This window comes from Apteryx rowi, unplaced genomic scaffold (assembly GCF_003343035.1).
Source record: "Apteryx rowi isolate R43461 unplaced genomic scaffold, aptRow1 scaffold_45, whole genome shotgun sequence".
NCBI lineage: Eukaryota > Metazoa > Chordata > Aves > Apterygiformes > Apterygidae > Apteryx > Apteryx rowi.
Window position 1 is genome coordinate 2,084,348 of NW_020450705.1, and position 14,321 is coordinate 2,098,668.

At 49.8% G+C, this 14,321-nt stretch overlaps 1 protein-coding gene across 1 annotated transcript in view; it reads left to right on the top strand.

The window, feature by feature from the left end:
* Positions 1 to 14,321, top strand: part of PLXNA2 (plexin A2) — a 171,734-nt gene that overhangs the window by 109,786 nt on the left and 47,627 nt on the right. Inside the window, exons 9-11 of the mRNA XM_026077185.1 lie at positions 8,519 to 8,719; positions 10,910 to 11,006; positions 11,223 to 11,416. Coding sequence (XP_025932970.1) covers positions 8,519 to 8,719; positions 10,910 to 11,006; positions 11,223 to 11,416 — 492 coding nt within the window. The remainder of the gene's footprint in view (positions 1 to 8,518; positions 8,720 to 10,909; positions 11,007 to 11,222; positions 11,417 to 14,321) is intronic.

The following is a 14,321-nucleotide window of genomic DNA, read 5'->3' on the forward strand; positions in this document are numbered from 1 at the left end:
GTCTCCAAAGTACTTCCTCTGTCTCTTCATCTTGTAGAGCCTCCATTAGTTTGTTTCTTACCAGTGGATGTTATGTGTTGTCTAATGCCTTTCTGGTGATTACTTTTGATAAGGGCTAATGATAACAATACGGATGGTTTGCTGTTCATCATGACTTCTCTGCACCTCTGAACACACATGCTCTAATTTGTTTGCTTACTTAAAGTAAATGAATTGCCACTTGTGTACACAATGCAGTTCTAATGCCTTTATTATGGCTATTTCACTCCTGCGAACACATCAGATAAATGCCTCATAAAAGTTTCCTCACTTAAAACAATTCAGATCGCAATGTTCTCATTGTGTCATGGCCTGAAATATTGGCAAAATGTTCGTGCTTATCAACATCATTCCCTTCATAGCGGAAGGTCTATTGTGTTTGGAATCAGAACATTAATAACGGCACTTCAGCCAGAATTGCCTCTGTCAAGGAGGATTCAGAGAGAGCAACACACAGATACGTGCTGGCCTACTTTCAGTTCCATGTGCATGTTCTTGCATAAGGTTTGCACACATGTTCACATGGGGTTGGAAATTTTCTTGTGACTTTAATTTACTAGAAAATATCCCGAATATTCCCTTTTACTCTTGGCCTTTCATGACTTGTGTCCCAACTTGATTCAAATGTGTAATTCACTCCCTTTGATGCTATTAGCAATCATCTGTTTGCCTTAGGAAAGGAAAGGAGCTCAAAGCCTTAGCCATGCTGCAAGGTGATAGTGGAAAGCAAAGCCCTTTTTGTGATCTGTACGCTTGCTCCTTGCAATTTTCTGAATCTACTGACTGAACTAAATACTGCTTTTTTGCCCTGCTTTCCATGAAAATACAACTGAGAGAACAAGCTTTTCCTGTCTCTCTTTGCCCTGTCGACAGGAATTGGTTCCTAAGCTCCAGTGCCCGAGTTCGACAGTAGGTGCAGGTGACTCGGGGCTGAGTCTGGGGATAGGTTGGTGTGTTGTCACGGAGGGTGGAAGGTGGCTGGTAAAGCCACCGGTACTGGGAAACAATGATCATAGGCATTTATGATGCTTGAGAAAGGACACAGCTTGACTGTCAGATCTCTGTTTTATATCATGCTATTGCCTTTTTAGAAGTTAACGTATATTGTTTGTAAACAAGGCACATCTGATTTGGACTCATTGGTGAATGAATACAGAACCCTCCAACACCTTTAAAGCAGAGCTGTCTTCCAGGGTAGAGCTGACTGTCTGTGATATCTTCCATCTGGTGGGAAGTTTCTGACATGGTGTAAAACCAGACTGCTTTGAGGCTTTTATTTGCAGGAGACTAGTTCTCCAAGAGTTAATAACATAAGCACTCTATTTTCTCAGCCTTTTCTTAGCCTGAGGCTTCATTTATCTGCAGAAGGTGCGTGGTTAGACAGCGCTACCTAAGGAGCAAGGAGAGGACAGAGGCCTGGGGCTGACGTGCACCCCCAAAAGCAAGGTCTCTGCCAGAAGAGGCCTCGTGGGTGTGTAGCACTGATTGTCTCACTTTACAAAGCTTCAGTCCCAAGATGAAACAGATGGAGCCTTGAGACCTTTACCACCTCAAATCAGGCCTATAATATCATTTTAATGTGTGTGAGGGGGTTGGGTTTGTGTGTGTGTAAGGCTTATGGCTATAAAATGTGTCTCTGTAAATGTATAAAACATGCAGATGAAGAGGAGTGTAGAAACATAGATATATTCTTACACCCCATCCCAGTGGAGAGCTAGAACCAAATAAATCCTATTAGTTTCCCAGAATGTGGGATCCATTCCCTCTTTGATGTCCACTGTGTACGGATAATGTCGTTTCCACATGTGAAATGCTGAATTGGGGGGTGGAGTGTTTCAGATTCTTAAAGTTTAGTGCAGAGCCAGATTTCAGCTCCGTTCTGACTCCTTTGAGTTTAGGTTTAAATTATTATGACTTTGAGAACGATGTCTTTGCACCAAATTGTACCTGTTGATGCTCACTGCTGCCTGATGCTCCTTGAGAGAAATAAAACAACATTGAACTTCCTCATATCTGTCCCTACAGTCCCCATCTCTGAATACCTGAATGGGATCTGTAATGTGGAGGGGACAAATAGGGGCCACATCTAAGTCCACTGAAGTCAGCAAATGACTTTTATGTTGGGTCACATCTAACTTCTAGAGATGTACGTGTTTGAAAGAGTGCCAATAGCAGCAAAAGGCCTGGGTGTGCAGCAAGGCTAACCCGTCTCTGTTTGGAAAGATTGGTTTGAGCTTATTGGCAACCCTTTTTGTCAGTAGATTTCTGGTACACGTGAGCTGCAGTGTTTGCTCTTTGGGGGAGAAGAGACACATGGGAGAATGCACTACTGTACAGCTGCTGGGGATGGGCAGCGCTACGGGACACTGTTGGGATCCGAGAAGGAAGTTCCCACCTGTAATCTGTCCCTGCTCAGGTGAGCAGAAGTTTTGCCAGAGATCACTGTTATCCTCACGTCTGGTCCACAAGGGGTTATTTACAGGGGAGAAATAGGCTGCTCCAGACTTCGGTGTCTGTGTTTACATGGCTGTAAATATCATGGTGCTTTATAAAATACAGGCCAAGACGTGGGTTACAGCACATTCATACCACACAAAACAGGACAAAAGGTCATTTGACATGAATTTACCAGTGAGAAAAGTCTAGCTTCAGCTGACTTTCTTCTTTTTATGTGTGGTTGCTAAGGGGCAAGACCTGCTCTCCTTTCCAGTAGCATAAATGAAGAGTAATGTGTTTCCATGAGTAATGGAGACTGTAATTTATATCGCTGGGAACACAACTAAGAGCCAAGGGTTTATATTCATGTGCCAAGTTCATTTATGTTTCTAACTTTAAAATGCATGTAATTAGGTAACATTTGTAGAGATGTTTTTTAAGATGACAAGTACAAAAATCTTGTATTTTTTTCCATTTGGGCTAAATTTCATAGTCAAAAGAAATGTCCCCCATTTCTAGTGGTTTTTTTGCAAATAAGAGCAAGAAGATTTGACCTACTAAAACTGTTCTGTTAAGCACAAATAATAACCCTGGGTGCTCTGTTCTGCTCCAGAGAAAGATGCAAATCTCTGGTGTTGGAGATGTTTATAGACCTTGGAATCTCTGAGGCTAAAAGGTGCTGGAGAAGCATAAGATATCTTTGTAAGTTATGTGTGGTGATATTTCATACATAGAATATTCCTTACAAGTCTGTACCACTCGTGCATTGGAGTCTTGTCTTTCTCCAGCAAATCTTCTGATTTGTGTTTATTCGGGTTTACAGAAGTCAGAAAGATAATGAGAGAATTCAGTGTGTGTTTGTTTAGCAAGAGGAGGTAATAATGGCCTTTCTAGCTCACTGCAGGATTTACTTCTCATGAATTAAAAAACAAAGTAAACTGATTAGAGAACAAATTGCATATTCYGCTGACTGCAATTCTCTCTTTTATTCTGTATTTTCTGGACACTCGGATCTTCCTGGCAGTAGCAGTGGTGGAAAGCAGAGTCAGGCAGGCAGAGCTGCGCCGTGCCAACCAGGGGACAGTGCCGTTAGCCGCTCGCAGAGGGGACCTTCCCCGCGGGCATACGGGCAAGCAGCAGCGGGGTGCCGGCCGCTTTCCGGTCTATCAGGCAATTTCTATGAAGTGAATAAGCACCGAGAGAGGCATTGATAAAATTGCCAATACACCCCTAACAAAATATTTCGTTAGCACTTCTTTTAAACCAGGTAGCGTGTGGAGGAGGTTGCGGATGGACAAACACGTGCACCGTACGCCGAGCTGCCGTGCAGGTTTTCGTGCGGCAGCGTACACCTTCAGCGCTGCGCACGTGCGGTGCCTGGACGTGGCAGAACTGCAGCAGCACCCGGTGCTGGCACCTGTGGCTCCGTCCGCTCGCGTGCCTGCACGCTCCGTGTGAGGGCCCGGCTGGGCGCGACCGTGCCTGCGCATCGCTGCAGCGGCAGCTCAGGGAAAAAAAGGACCTGAAAGCCGAACACTGAGCTTGGATTGGAAGCGGCACAGATAGGGGAGCGACGGCCCCCAGCAGCGCTGTCTGCAACGCGTGCGGCGGCCGAGCAGGCCCAGCACCCTGCACAAGCCCCTACGGGTTTTTGGAGCTTCATTCACTCATCTGGTGAATTCAGTAGCAACTGCCAGCAGYGATGTGGCTCCCCCCAAGCGCCCTGTGCGGTGGTAATATGGCATCTTCCTGCGTATCCCTCCATTCCTAAATGCGTATCCTTATTAACGTGATCACTGGAGCTGTCAGGCAACACAGAGGGGCTGCAATTCTCCGCTTTCCCCGGAGCGGAGGGCGCTCAGCCTGACGGCTTGCTTTACACCACGATCCCAATGTGACATTTTTCTCCCAGTGAAACCCCTGCTCAAAGAAAAGGAAAAAAGTCTATTATATCCTGCTTGTCTCTAATGATGGTAGAACAATTTTTGCTACCTGCATTTCCAGTACTACAGAGCAGATTTGAAAATGTAAGTCCCCTCCTATGTCTCTGTAGGAAAAAGCATTTCTTAGCAGTCATCTCACGAATGGCGGTGGCCAGAAAGGATAATGGTCCATAACGTATTCATTTTTCTCAGGACTGCACACTGAGATTCTCCCACCGGTGATATGGTTAGAGATTTTTATTTTTTATCACAATGTGATAAAAGATTTTACAATTCCAGGATACCTTTCCTCCCAAACATAGACTTTCCAAAGAGCTGGGAACCTCCATGGACCCATTTGTCTCCTGTTGGTCCTCTACACCACTTTGAGGTTAAATGCAAAACCTTCAAATGCAGTAAGATCTTGAGTATAAGATGGTATATGTGTGGCAATATATAACAAGGAGGACAAAGTGGGTGTGCAAAGACAGTGTGGATTTGGGGAGGGAATATGCCATGGATCTTAGCAGTTTGCTGGGAGTAGGATGAAGGCTGGGCTGGGATTTGAATCCATGATGCCGGGCCCGCTGGGAGCCTCGTAGGCGAGGTTCCTGGTGGCATTCCCTTCCAGCCCGTAAACCTGCTCCGCGGGAGGAAAGGGCTTTTCTGCCCTTCCCAGCGTAGCCGGCTTTCTTGCTGTTGGAGTTTAAAATCGCTCCTGGCTGTTAATCCGTGAAAGTGCCTGTTAGAAATAAAATAAAAAATATATAAGGAAAAGTGCCACTAAAAAGGTTTATGAGGCAGCAGTTTAGGCTCCTGGCTCCTCCAAGCGCGGTAGCATCTGTTTCTCATTTACGACGCGCCTGAGCCCGTGGCGATCCAGCATCCCAGCAGCCTGGCCCGAGCGGAGCGGGGCGCAGCCGGGCACGGGGAGACGCGCGGATCTCCTCCCCGCCTGCTCCCGGCTCGCAGGAGCCCYGGAGGACGGCTCCCGCTGCATTCCCAGCCGGATGATTCAGCAGGGCGGCAAAGGCCTGGGCACACCAACGTGGAATTTGTCAAAGGAAGGGGAGACGTAACCCCAYTTTTTTCTACAAAATTCTGCTTTAACTTGGGATTACTCATTTAGCACCACATACTTACAGGTATTTAGGTTTCTATTTGCGTTAAATCAAAGGGAGTTAGAGCTAAACAGAATTTAAATACTTGTGACGCTCTCTGCATGTTGCAGTTCCTGGTGTCTACGGTGAGGAGAACTCCTCTGTCSCGGGCGGGTGTGCAGGGATCGTGCTCAGGATGGGGAGATCCTATGGTGAGGGATGGGAGGAACGTCATATAGTTATCGTGCATCGGTAGCTCTTTTTGGCAGTTCAGCTTAGATTATCATTTGGAGATTGAGTTTGTGCTTGGGGCTCGTGTGGAACTGGTGATCCGCTCATCCGCAGAGCGCCGTTTGCAGGGACGGTTTCGTCTGATTTTGCATACAGCYTGCGTGGTGAAGTCCTGAGCTGCTGCAGTATAAAAACTTGCTGTTAATTAACCATTGCATTATTCTGGCCAGAGAGWGGCAGAAGTGGAAACAAAACACAGCAGTTCTCTGTACTTAACCTTTTGAGCGCTGTGTTTAGTGTTTTAAGAGCCCAAGACCACCTACTGCCACATTTTTAGAATACCTAGTCTTGGAGGCAGCAGCTTTTTGCTCTTTTCTCCTTTACTGCAGTCACACAGATGTTTGAAATGTTTTCATGCTGTTTTCACTGGAAAATTTAATAGACTGCTTCCATTTTCATGATATTTTGTACACRCAAAAATCAGGCAGTTTTCAGGGACTGAATAACTTTCATTACAAATCTTCCACCAGCTCTAGCTGAGAACTCCTTAATTTGTTTGTGAAATTGCCATCAGGGCGTGAGCATCCCCCTTTGCTAAACACCTGCTATTCGCCTGCGCTTGGGTCAGTCTGGGGAGCTGCTGTGGTCCCTCTCGGTCCCCCAGTGGGTCCTGAAGCCCCCACCTCTCCCGTCGCGCTGGGCTCCCACCACAGGAGGCCTCGGTTCCAGCTCTGCTGGTTGCTGTTGGCAAAGCTGGTGTCTTGCGTTGCGGGAACAGGACCTGGTTAACGTCCTCTTTTATAGAAGAAGCTTCAGCTCTTAATCGCGGGTTGTATCAGACTCTTYCCCAGAACCTGCTGTGGTTTGCTGGTTCTCTAGGAGCCAGGCTGCCCGATCCCGGGGCAGAGAGCCCATCGGCCTCTCCGTCCTTATCCCTTCCATGCGTGCTTCTCCGGACTGGGGCAGGAAGGGCCTGGAGTGACGTTTCTTTGTGCTGTTTTGGTTCGACCCCTCTTCCCTGCCTTCCTCCTCCTCCTCCTCCTCCTCTGGCCAAGCAGCCTCTTGCTGCTCCTGGTTGTCTTTTTCTGGTTGTCCCCCTCATGGCGTTAGCTGTGGCCTGGCGGGATGACGGCACTTTAGGGCTGTAGCTATAACATGCCTCTGAATTTGCATTTGACTCAGAAAAATGTATTCCTGGAACAGCTCCAGCTTCCATCCCCAAGGTGGACAAGGACTTTGATCTGAAGCAAGGGCTGCTGCCACTGCCCATTTGCTTCAATCACTGAGTTTCCCTGGAAAATCCCCTTCCCTCCTGCCCAGCAGCTTCCAGAGCTCCGGATAAAGGAGCAGCATCAGCGTTCATCTGTGCCGAGGTCTGGCACCTTCCGGGCCAGCCTCTCGCCTTGGCTGGCGCGATACGGTGCCTGCAGCRAACACCCCGTCGCGGGAGATCTGGAGCTGCAATTGCCTGTGGATAGTGTTGCTGTCTTTGCTGTGCAGGAAGGGACAGGCGGCCTTCCCCGTCACTGTGCGGCGTCTCCTGCCCTGCTGATACGTGCTAAGATCAAGTCGTACACACACCAGTTCGATTTGGATTCGGTCTCCCTCTTCTGCAAGAGATCCCTCCTCGGTATTAGCTCCTCAGATCAAGAACGGCCTCCTGCTTGGTGAGAATATCACACAAGAAACACTGCAGGACCTTTACAAATACCGTTTGCTGGAGGAGTTTATTGAATGCACCAAACCCTTTCTGCAGTTCCTRGAGAAAAGGCCAGTTTAGCAGACTAGGCAGGTTTTCCCAAGGCCCAGGGGAGTCAGGATTAGGGTGCTTAATCCTGTCTGAGAAAACCCTAACCCTACCCTTTCTGGATACTTGCTGCAACCAAATCCTCCCGTCCTTGGACGTCCTCCACCTCGCAGCAGCACAGAGGAGGGAAGAGCGTTGCTTCACAGCAGTACAACCGGCGGCTCGGCTYGGGATGCCTGGCAGGCCCAGCTGCAGGAAGCCCGTGTCCCACCCCGGGACCTCGCAGCTACGAGACTGTCAGTGCAAACAGCAGCGTGGGAGCACTGCAGTGAGCTCCCTGGGTGTTTCAGAAAGGCCAGAGGTTTTGGAAAATGGTAAGGGGTGAGAGTAGATAGAGCAGAAATTAATGCAATCTCTGAAATTAATGGCACGTTGGCATAATTTTGCTCAGATAAGGCAGAGCAGAACAGTACCTGGTAGCAGGAGGAAAGCACATYGTATGCTGATCAGCCTCCTTTTGAAGCAACACGCGTTCATGCACTGTAAGTAATGAAATGAGATTAAAAAAAAAACAGAATGTGTGCAGCGTGCGGCTAGGAGCAGCCAGTCCACCTCCCAGAGGAGCCGGGCTCCGACGGYGCCGGGGAGCCGAGGCAGGTGAGCACGTGCTGCCTCCTGCTTCTGGAGGGACGGCAAGAGCCGGGGCTGGGAGGCCTTGTGGCTCCAGAGACAAAACCCGTAACCCACAGCAAGCTCGGAGGAAGGAGGATGCCGTCGCTTTGTTCCCTGAATAGCAACGCTCCTTCCTGTGTGACTGCAATGACAAAATCAGCACCGCTCCCGAGCAGCGAAATTGTAACCAGGGGCTCTTTTTTTCTGCGCTCAGCTTGCCGGTTTGTGGCAGACCGAGGAACGGGGAGGGAATTTGCTGGTCCCGAGTCCCGAGGCTTTGGGTGCCTGTCCCGAGCACCCCRGGGCTGTGAGGTGGCCAGAGCTGTTGGCTGAGCGTCGCTGTAACCTCTGCTCTCTTGTGTCTCCCCCAGGACTGCCCCCAGCTCCTGCCCACGGAGGAGATCCTGATCCCGGTGGGAGAGGTGAAACCCATCACGCTGAAAGCCCGAAACCTCCCGCAGCCGCAGTCGGGCCAGCGCGGGTACGAGTGTGTCCTCAGCATCCAGGGAGTGATCCACCGCGTGCCCGCCCTGCGCTTCAACAGCTCCAGCGTCCAGTGCCAGAACAGCTCGGTGAGGCTCCGGGCTCGCCGGCTCCGCGGAGCTGCAGCAGTGCAAAGGGATAAGGGAGAGGGCGAGGGGGAGCGCGGGACACGGCGCTGCCGGGCGCGCGGGAAGGGCTGCGGTCGTGGGAGAGGGAAGAGGGCGAAGCTGCGTCCCTGCCGCGACGGGTCGCAGGAGCCTGGCCCAGCAGTTGCCGTTCCGGGTAAGGACAGATATAAGCGTTGAAAGAGCAAGCCCGAGGTGGCTGCAGGTTCACTGTGCCGACGTGTAAACCCCTGGCAAAAGACGCGTCTGTGAGCCGAAGCTTTGAATCCTGCGAGACCGGCAAGTGCTGCTGTGCCGTCGGTGGCCGGAGAGCAGAAAGGGTGAGACGGCGAAGCCTGGCCAAGGCGGCAGCAGCCCGCGTCGGGGCCCAGGCGCGTTATAGCTGCGGCTGTGCGAACGCTGTGCCCGGCTCCCAGCTGCGGGCAGGAGGGCCGAGCTGCCGCCGTCTTCAGCTGCACCAAGCATCCCTGTTCGCCTGCAGCAGCTACCCAAAATGGGCAGCTCAGAAGTGCTGTGAAAGAAGCAGCTTTAGCCTCAGGAAAAGGGAAAGGAAGCTGTTTTGGGGGCAGGAAAGAGTGAAAAATCTGGGAGTTAAGCTAATCCTGAAYTCCAGGTGGGAATCTGCCGTAGGCGTGCAAGGTGTTTAATTATAACACTGGCCCGGAGAAGATCCTTTATCTGGCAGTCCCTTGTCTGACTGCAGGGGGTCAGCGAAGGGAGGAGGAGGAGGAGGAGGRGATATGACAAAGGTGTTAAGGCGAGCTAATTCACAGGGGAGAGATAAAGAGAATCACAGACCCCTTATCAGGGAGCTGTCAAATCCCAGGTCACGGCGGCTTGACAGAACACAGTAATGCTCAAAAGCTGCGCGGTGCGTGGAAGGAGGGGAAGGGAGCGCTGTCGGCGAGAGGATACGGCACAACAGAGAGATGGAAATTACCCCAGCAATGCTGCTCAGGAAGCAGGTGGGGGGAGGCAGCTCTGCCTCAGTCTGTGGCACGATGTGGCATAGTCCTGGCCAACAGACCTGGAAGGGTTTACTGCAGCCTCGCAGCAGTGCCGCTGGGAAGGCTCGGTATTAATAGCACAGCAATTCTCACGGGGAGGGCTTTAACTTTTCAGAGTCACCGYGGCACATACTCGGGCACGCTGACATGCACACGGCAAACCCAACCTTCCCTCTGCCCACGGGGCATCCTCCGCCTGCGCCGCGTGGGCAGATCCCGTAGCACGCTTCAGCGGGAAGGTGGTCAGGGAAGAACTTGCTCCGCTGACTCCTCACTGGGCACTTGGAGAGGTCCACGGGCAGATAGGGCTCATTCAGTTTGTTTTAGGCAGCAGAACGAAGAACTTCAGGGTCTACTTTAATATTCAGCGAAGATGGTCTTAAATTGTTAATGAAGTTTTGAATTTTTAAAAATTTCACCAGATATTTATACATCACTGGCTGTCTTTGGGCCTTGCAGCTTGGTGGCTAATAAATGTATTAATACTCTATAGTACTTTTCCTATCCCAAGTGATTTATAAACATTAGGAAAGCACTTTTATCACTGTTAGGCAAATAGGAAATAGTAGGTAGAGAATTTAAGGACAATTCTGTACTCTCAGTTCTATCAGTTGAGCAGATCTGGTTTTATACAAACTTCATAAAACCCATGCAAGGTAAATCAGTATAAATAAATGTAAGTTAAAACAGTACAGTTTTGGGGTGTGGACAAGCTCTAAGCAGTCTGCCTTCTCCATTATTGCCTGTTTTATCAGCCGGAGCTGTACAGCTTGATTTTAAGCTCCCAGTCACGCCGGGGTGCGTGGTGCCTCTAGAGGAAGCTAGCCTGCAGGCAGCAGTCCTTCAGCCCGATTAGCTGGAGGGGCTGTATTGGTAAGCTAGCGACCGAGTGACAAGAGCAGCCTATGAGAGTGGAATAATTAATCTGTTACCTCTCTCAGGGACCAGATCTGATTTAATTATTTCTTCCCGGTGAGCAGGAGGGAGCCAAAGCAGGACCCTGGAGATGAAGGGTAAACCTGCTGGTCGTTCAGACGTCAGCACAGGTTTTTAAGTGGAGAGTTGACATCATTTAAAAAATCCTCTTTTTGTGTTGGTGACTCTGAAACATCCTCCCAAGCATTTCATTCTCAATCTTCTTCTTTAGTACCTCTATGATGGGATGGACATAAGCAACTTAGCAGTGGACTTTGCTGTGGTTTGGAACGGGAACTTTGTTATCGACAACCCAGAGGATTTGAAAGGTAATGTCTGCTCGGTTTTGGTTCTGAGGCATGGGAAGGAAGGCTGTGCTGAGGCCTGGGAAGCGGCTTTTAAGGCAGAGCTGTGTTGCTGCAGCCAGGGTCATTGCGCTCGTGGTAGGTGCCGGGGGCTGGGGATCAGTGTAACCAGTGCAATGCTGCTCGAGGGTCTGCGCTCCCGCGCGGCGCTCAGCCTGTGCTCGTCCTCCCCCTCCGCAGTTCACCTGTACAAGTGCGCGGCGCAGCGGGAGAGCTGCGGCCTCTGCCTGAAGGCCGAGCAGAAGTTCGAGTGCGGCTGGTGCAGCGGCGAGGCCAAGTGCACGCTGCGCCAGCATTGCGGCTCCCCCGCCGTTCAGCCCTGGCTCGACTGGTCCAGCAGAAACGTCAAGTGCTCAAACCCGCGTATCACCGAGGTAAGTGAGGGTGCCTGGAGGCTGTCCAGCTCTGGCCTGTTCTCCTTAATTTTAGCAAAATTGATTTGCGTCTCTTTCCATCTAGTCTGAAAATACGTCATCATCTGTCCTGTACTGAAGAAGAGGAAATAAAATGCTTCACTACTTTCCATGAAATTAATTTGCGGATTCTTTAGCACACGAGCAGAGTTTGCAACCCTGCTGCCCCCACTCTGCAGCTGTCACTTGCCAGGCATCGCTGTCAGCGGTGGGGTGACCGCTATGGACTGTTGCATGAATGCTAATTAAACTAGGGAGCTAATTAGTCTATAGTTGATGTTTCTGATGTTTCTGCTCAGACCACTGAGGGATGCAAAATGTCTCCCAGGAGCTTTTTTTTACCAGTAAAACTGCTCTTGGTCTGTTAACGTTACTATTAGGAGTGACACTCACATCAGGTGGGGATGAAAGAAGGTTTTGGTTTCTCACTTAATTAACTCCCCCCAATAGCCTCCCTTGTCCTGAGCATGTGTCCATACTGCAGAAGGAGTAGGGCACAGGTGTAAAACAATGTTGTAGCAAAGCGGCCTCTTGCACTTGTGTTTGTGGCTAAACAAGAGCATGGCAGGACTTTTCAGCGTACGTACTTGTACCAGCTTCATAAAGACCCTGTTACAATATGGAAGTTTCCTCTTAACTGAAATTAGTTTCTAAACCAGCTTAGTTAAACTAGCTCATGCTCAAAACCCCTGGGAGGTGGGCATTAGCCTCCTTTTTGTCAAGGAGAGGAGAAAACCGTAGAGGCTTGTAGTGTTGTGATGGGGCTAGGTTTGACTGGTGGAGGATATTGCTGAGGAGACTCCATCCGTCCCATAGGGACATTATCAGGCCTCTGGCATTTCTTTCCTAAACCTTCTGGCTGGCCAAATCATGCTAATAATGGGCAGCTATTTCTCTTGTGCAGAGTTCTGTAGATACTGAAATGCAGAGCAGAGCTGGTGAGATGGCAGAAGAGAGGTCAGTGTGGTTCTGATGGTGTAGAGAGGTGAAAATGCTAAGAAATGTTGAGAGTCTGCCCCTTCCTTAGTCTCTTYGTTTATCTGGCAGGTCATAACTATTTATATAGAGATAAAATGAGCCTTATGGCTTGCCTGGATATTCACCTTGTCCTGCCAGTTGCAAGAATCCAAAGTTACCCAGCTCCAGCTTGCAAGGGGACTGCCCTTCGCTGCTGTGGTTCATCGCCAGAGGGAGGTCTGCTCTCGAATTCAGACTCGGGTGATTGAAGGGCCGCTCACCTGGGCCCAAGGTCGTTTGGCTTTTGCATTAACAAGCAGGGAGCCCTGCCAGCACTGGCACTTTCCAAGTTGCAGCCCTTCCAGAAAAAGGGGCCTGGCAGCAAAATTTCCTGGTGCCCATTGCCATTAACTTTTTAAAAGTTGTAGAGGGAGTTAATGAAAACATTTCAGTGCACTGACGGCGTTCACTTTCCACATGAAATCCCCTCTGAGCAGAAAGCTGGCTGCTGCAGTGCCCAAGTCCCACTTAAAGCCTACTTTAAGCTCCCTGTATTTGCTTACCTCCTGACTGAGGAAAGTGCGGAGGCACTGGCTTAGCTCTGCCCCAGGCTGATCCCAGCGGTGATGGGCTCGTGCATGGCAGCGAGCGTCACCCAGGCTGTGCTGCCGTGGGAGCTCCCGTGCCCATCCTGCCCGGCAGCAGACGCCTGTCGAAGATAGTGGTTCGAAGTGGCTTTATTCCTCCCCCCCTAAACCTTTTTAAGGAAACAAGTAAGCTCTCTCCTGTTGTCCCTTGCAGCGGTATGCAGCTCCTCTTTTCCTTATCCGAGTGTTCTGGGTGCACAAGGTTATGTTACAAGGTGCCAGAAGCAAAATAACCTCTGCCTGAGATTTTCTTCATCATAAACTGTTCAGACAGTTGTAACATTTAAGAAGTCTTAGATTTATTTACCCCTCCTTGAGCTAAGCAAAGAAGGGGGAAAAAATGCTCTGTTCCAGCCACTAAATAATTTGCATCTGAGCATTTTCAGGCTGGCTCTCATTGCTGGCTGCAGGCATGGCACTGCCACGGAGTATTTTATCACTGTCCAACTTGAAAGCAATATTTTTGGTCTCCGTCCAAGGAGAAAAGAGCAGAGCTTTGGTGACATTTCTTGTCTCCCTAAGCAGGTCTGTGTCTCAGCCTTCAAAGCGGGAGGCACGGGGTGCCTTGCCAGGGGATGCTCTGAGTCTCGGGAGGTCGCCCTGGGTGGATTTGGAGCCGAGACAATGAGTAGGAGACGCTGTCTGTGCTTTTGTTGGCAGATCGGCCTATTCCACGGTGAGGGTCAGCAATAGAAAAGATAAGGTTGAGGGAGATCTCTTGTTTTATGCCCTCAGCTGACTCTGGCAGCGCTGTGAGTTGTGATTTTATCATAAGTCTTGCAGTGTTCGGTGTTTTCCCTTGAACTCCACCTCCCACTCTTGTTGTCATGAATTTACCTTTTATTTTTTTTAAGAAAGTCAGGTTTCCACTGTTGTGGAAAAAGAAGGGGAAAGCTAGAAGGAACTAAAGCCTTCTTTGTGTGCTTTGAGATCTGCTGATGGGAAATGCGCTATGTAGGGCCAAGTTCTATTACCGAATTGTGCAAGTTCTTGAGCAGTCGGGTCTATAGGCAGCGGCAGAGCCCCAGCAGAAACCCTGCAGCTTCGGTATTCCTCAACGCAAACCTTTCAATATCACAGGATAACTCCTGTCGTATTCCCCCCTCCCCTCTAGAAAAGTTTGAGATTGTCTTGGAGACCATAATACCTTTACAGCCTTCACTGCTGTTGGGTTCTTTATTGGCATCTGAGTTTTTTGAGTATTTAAGGTCTCATTTGGCAATGTCCAGTCCTGCAGGGCCTGGAGCTCTGCACTGAAAACT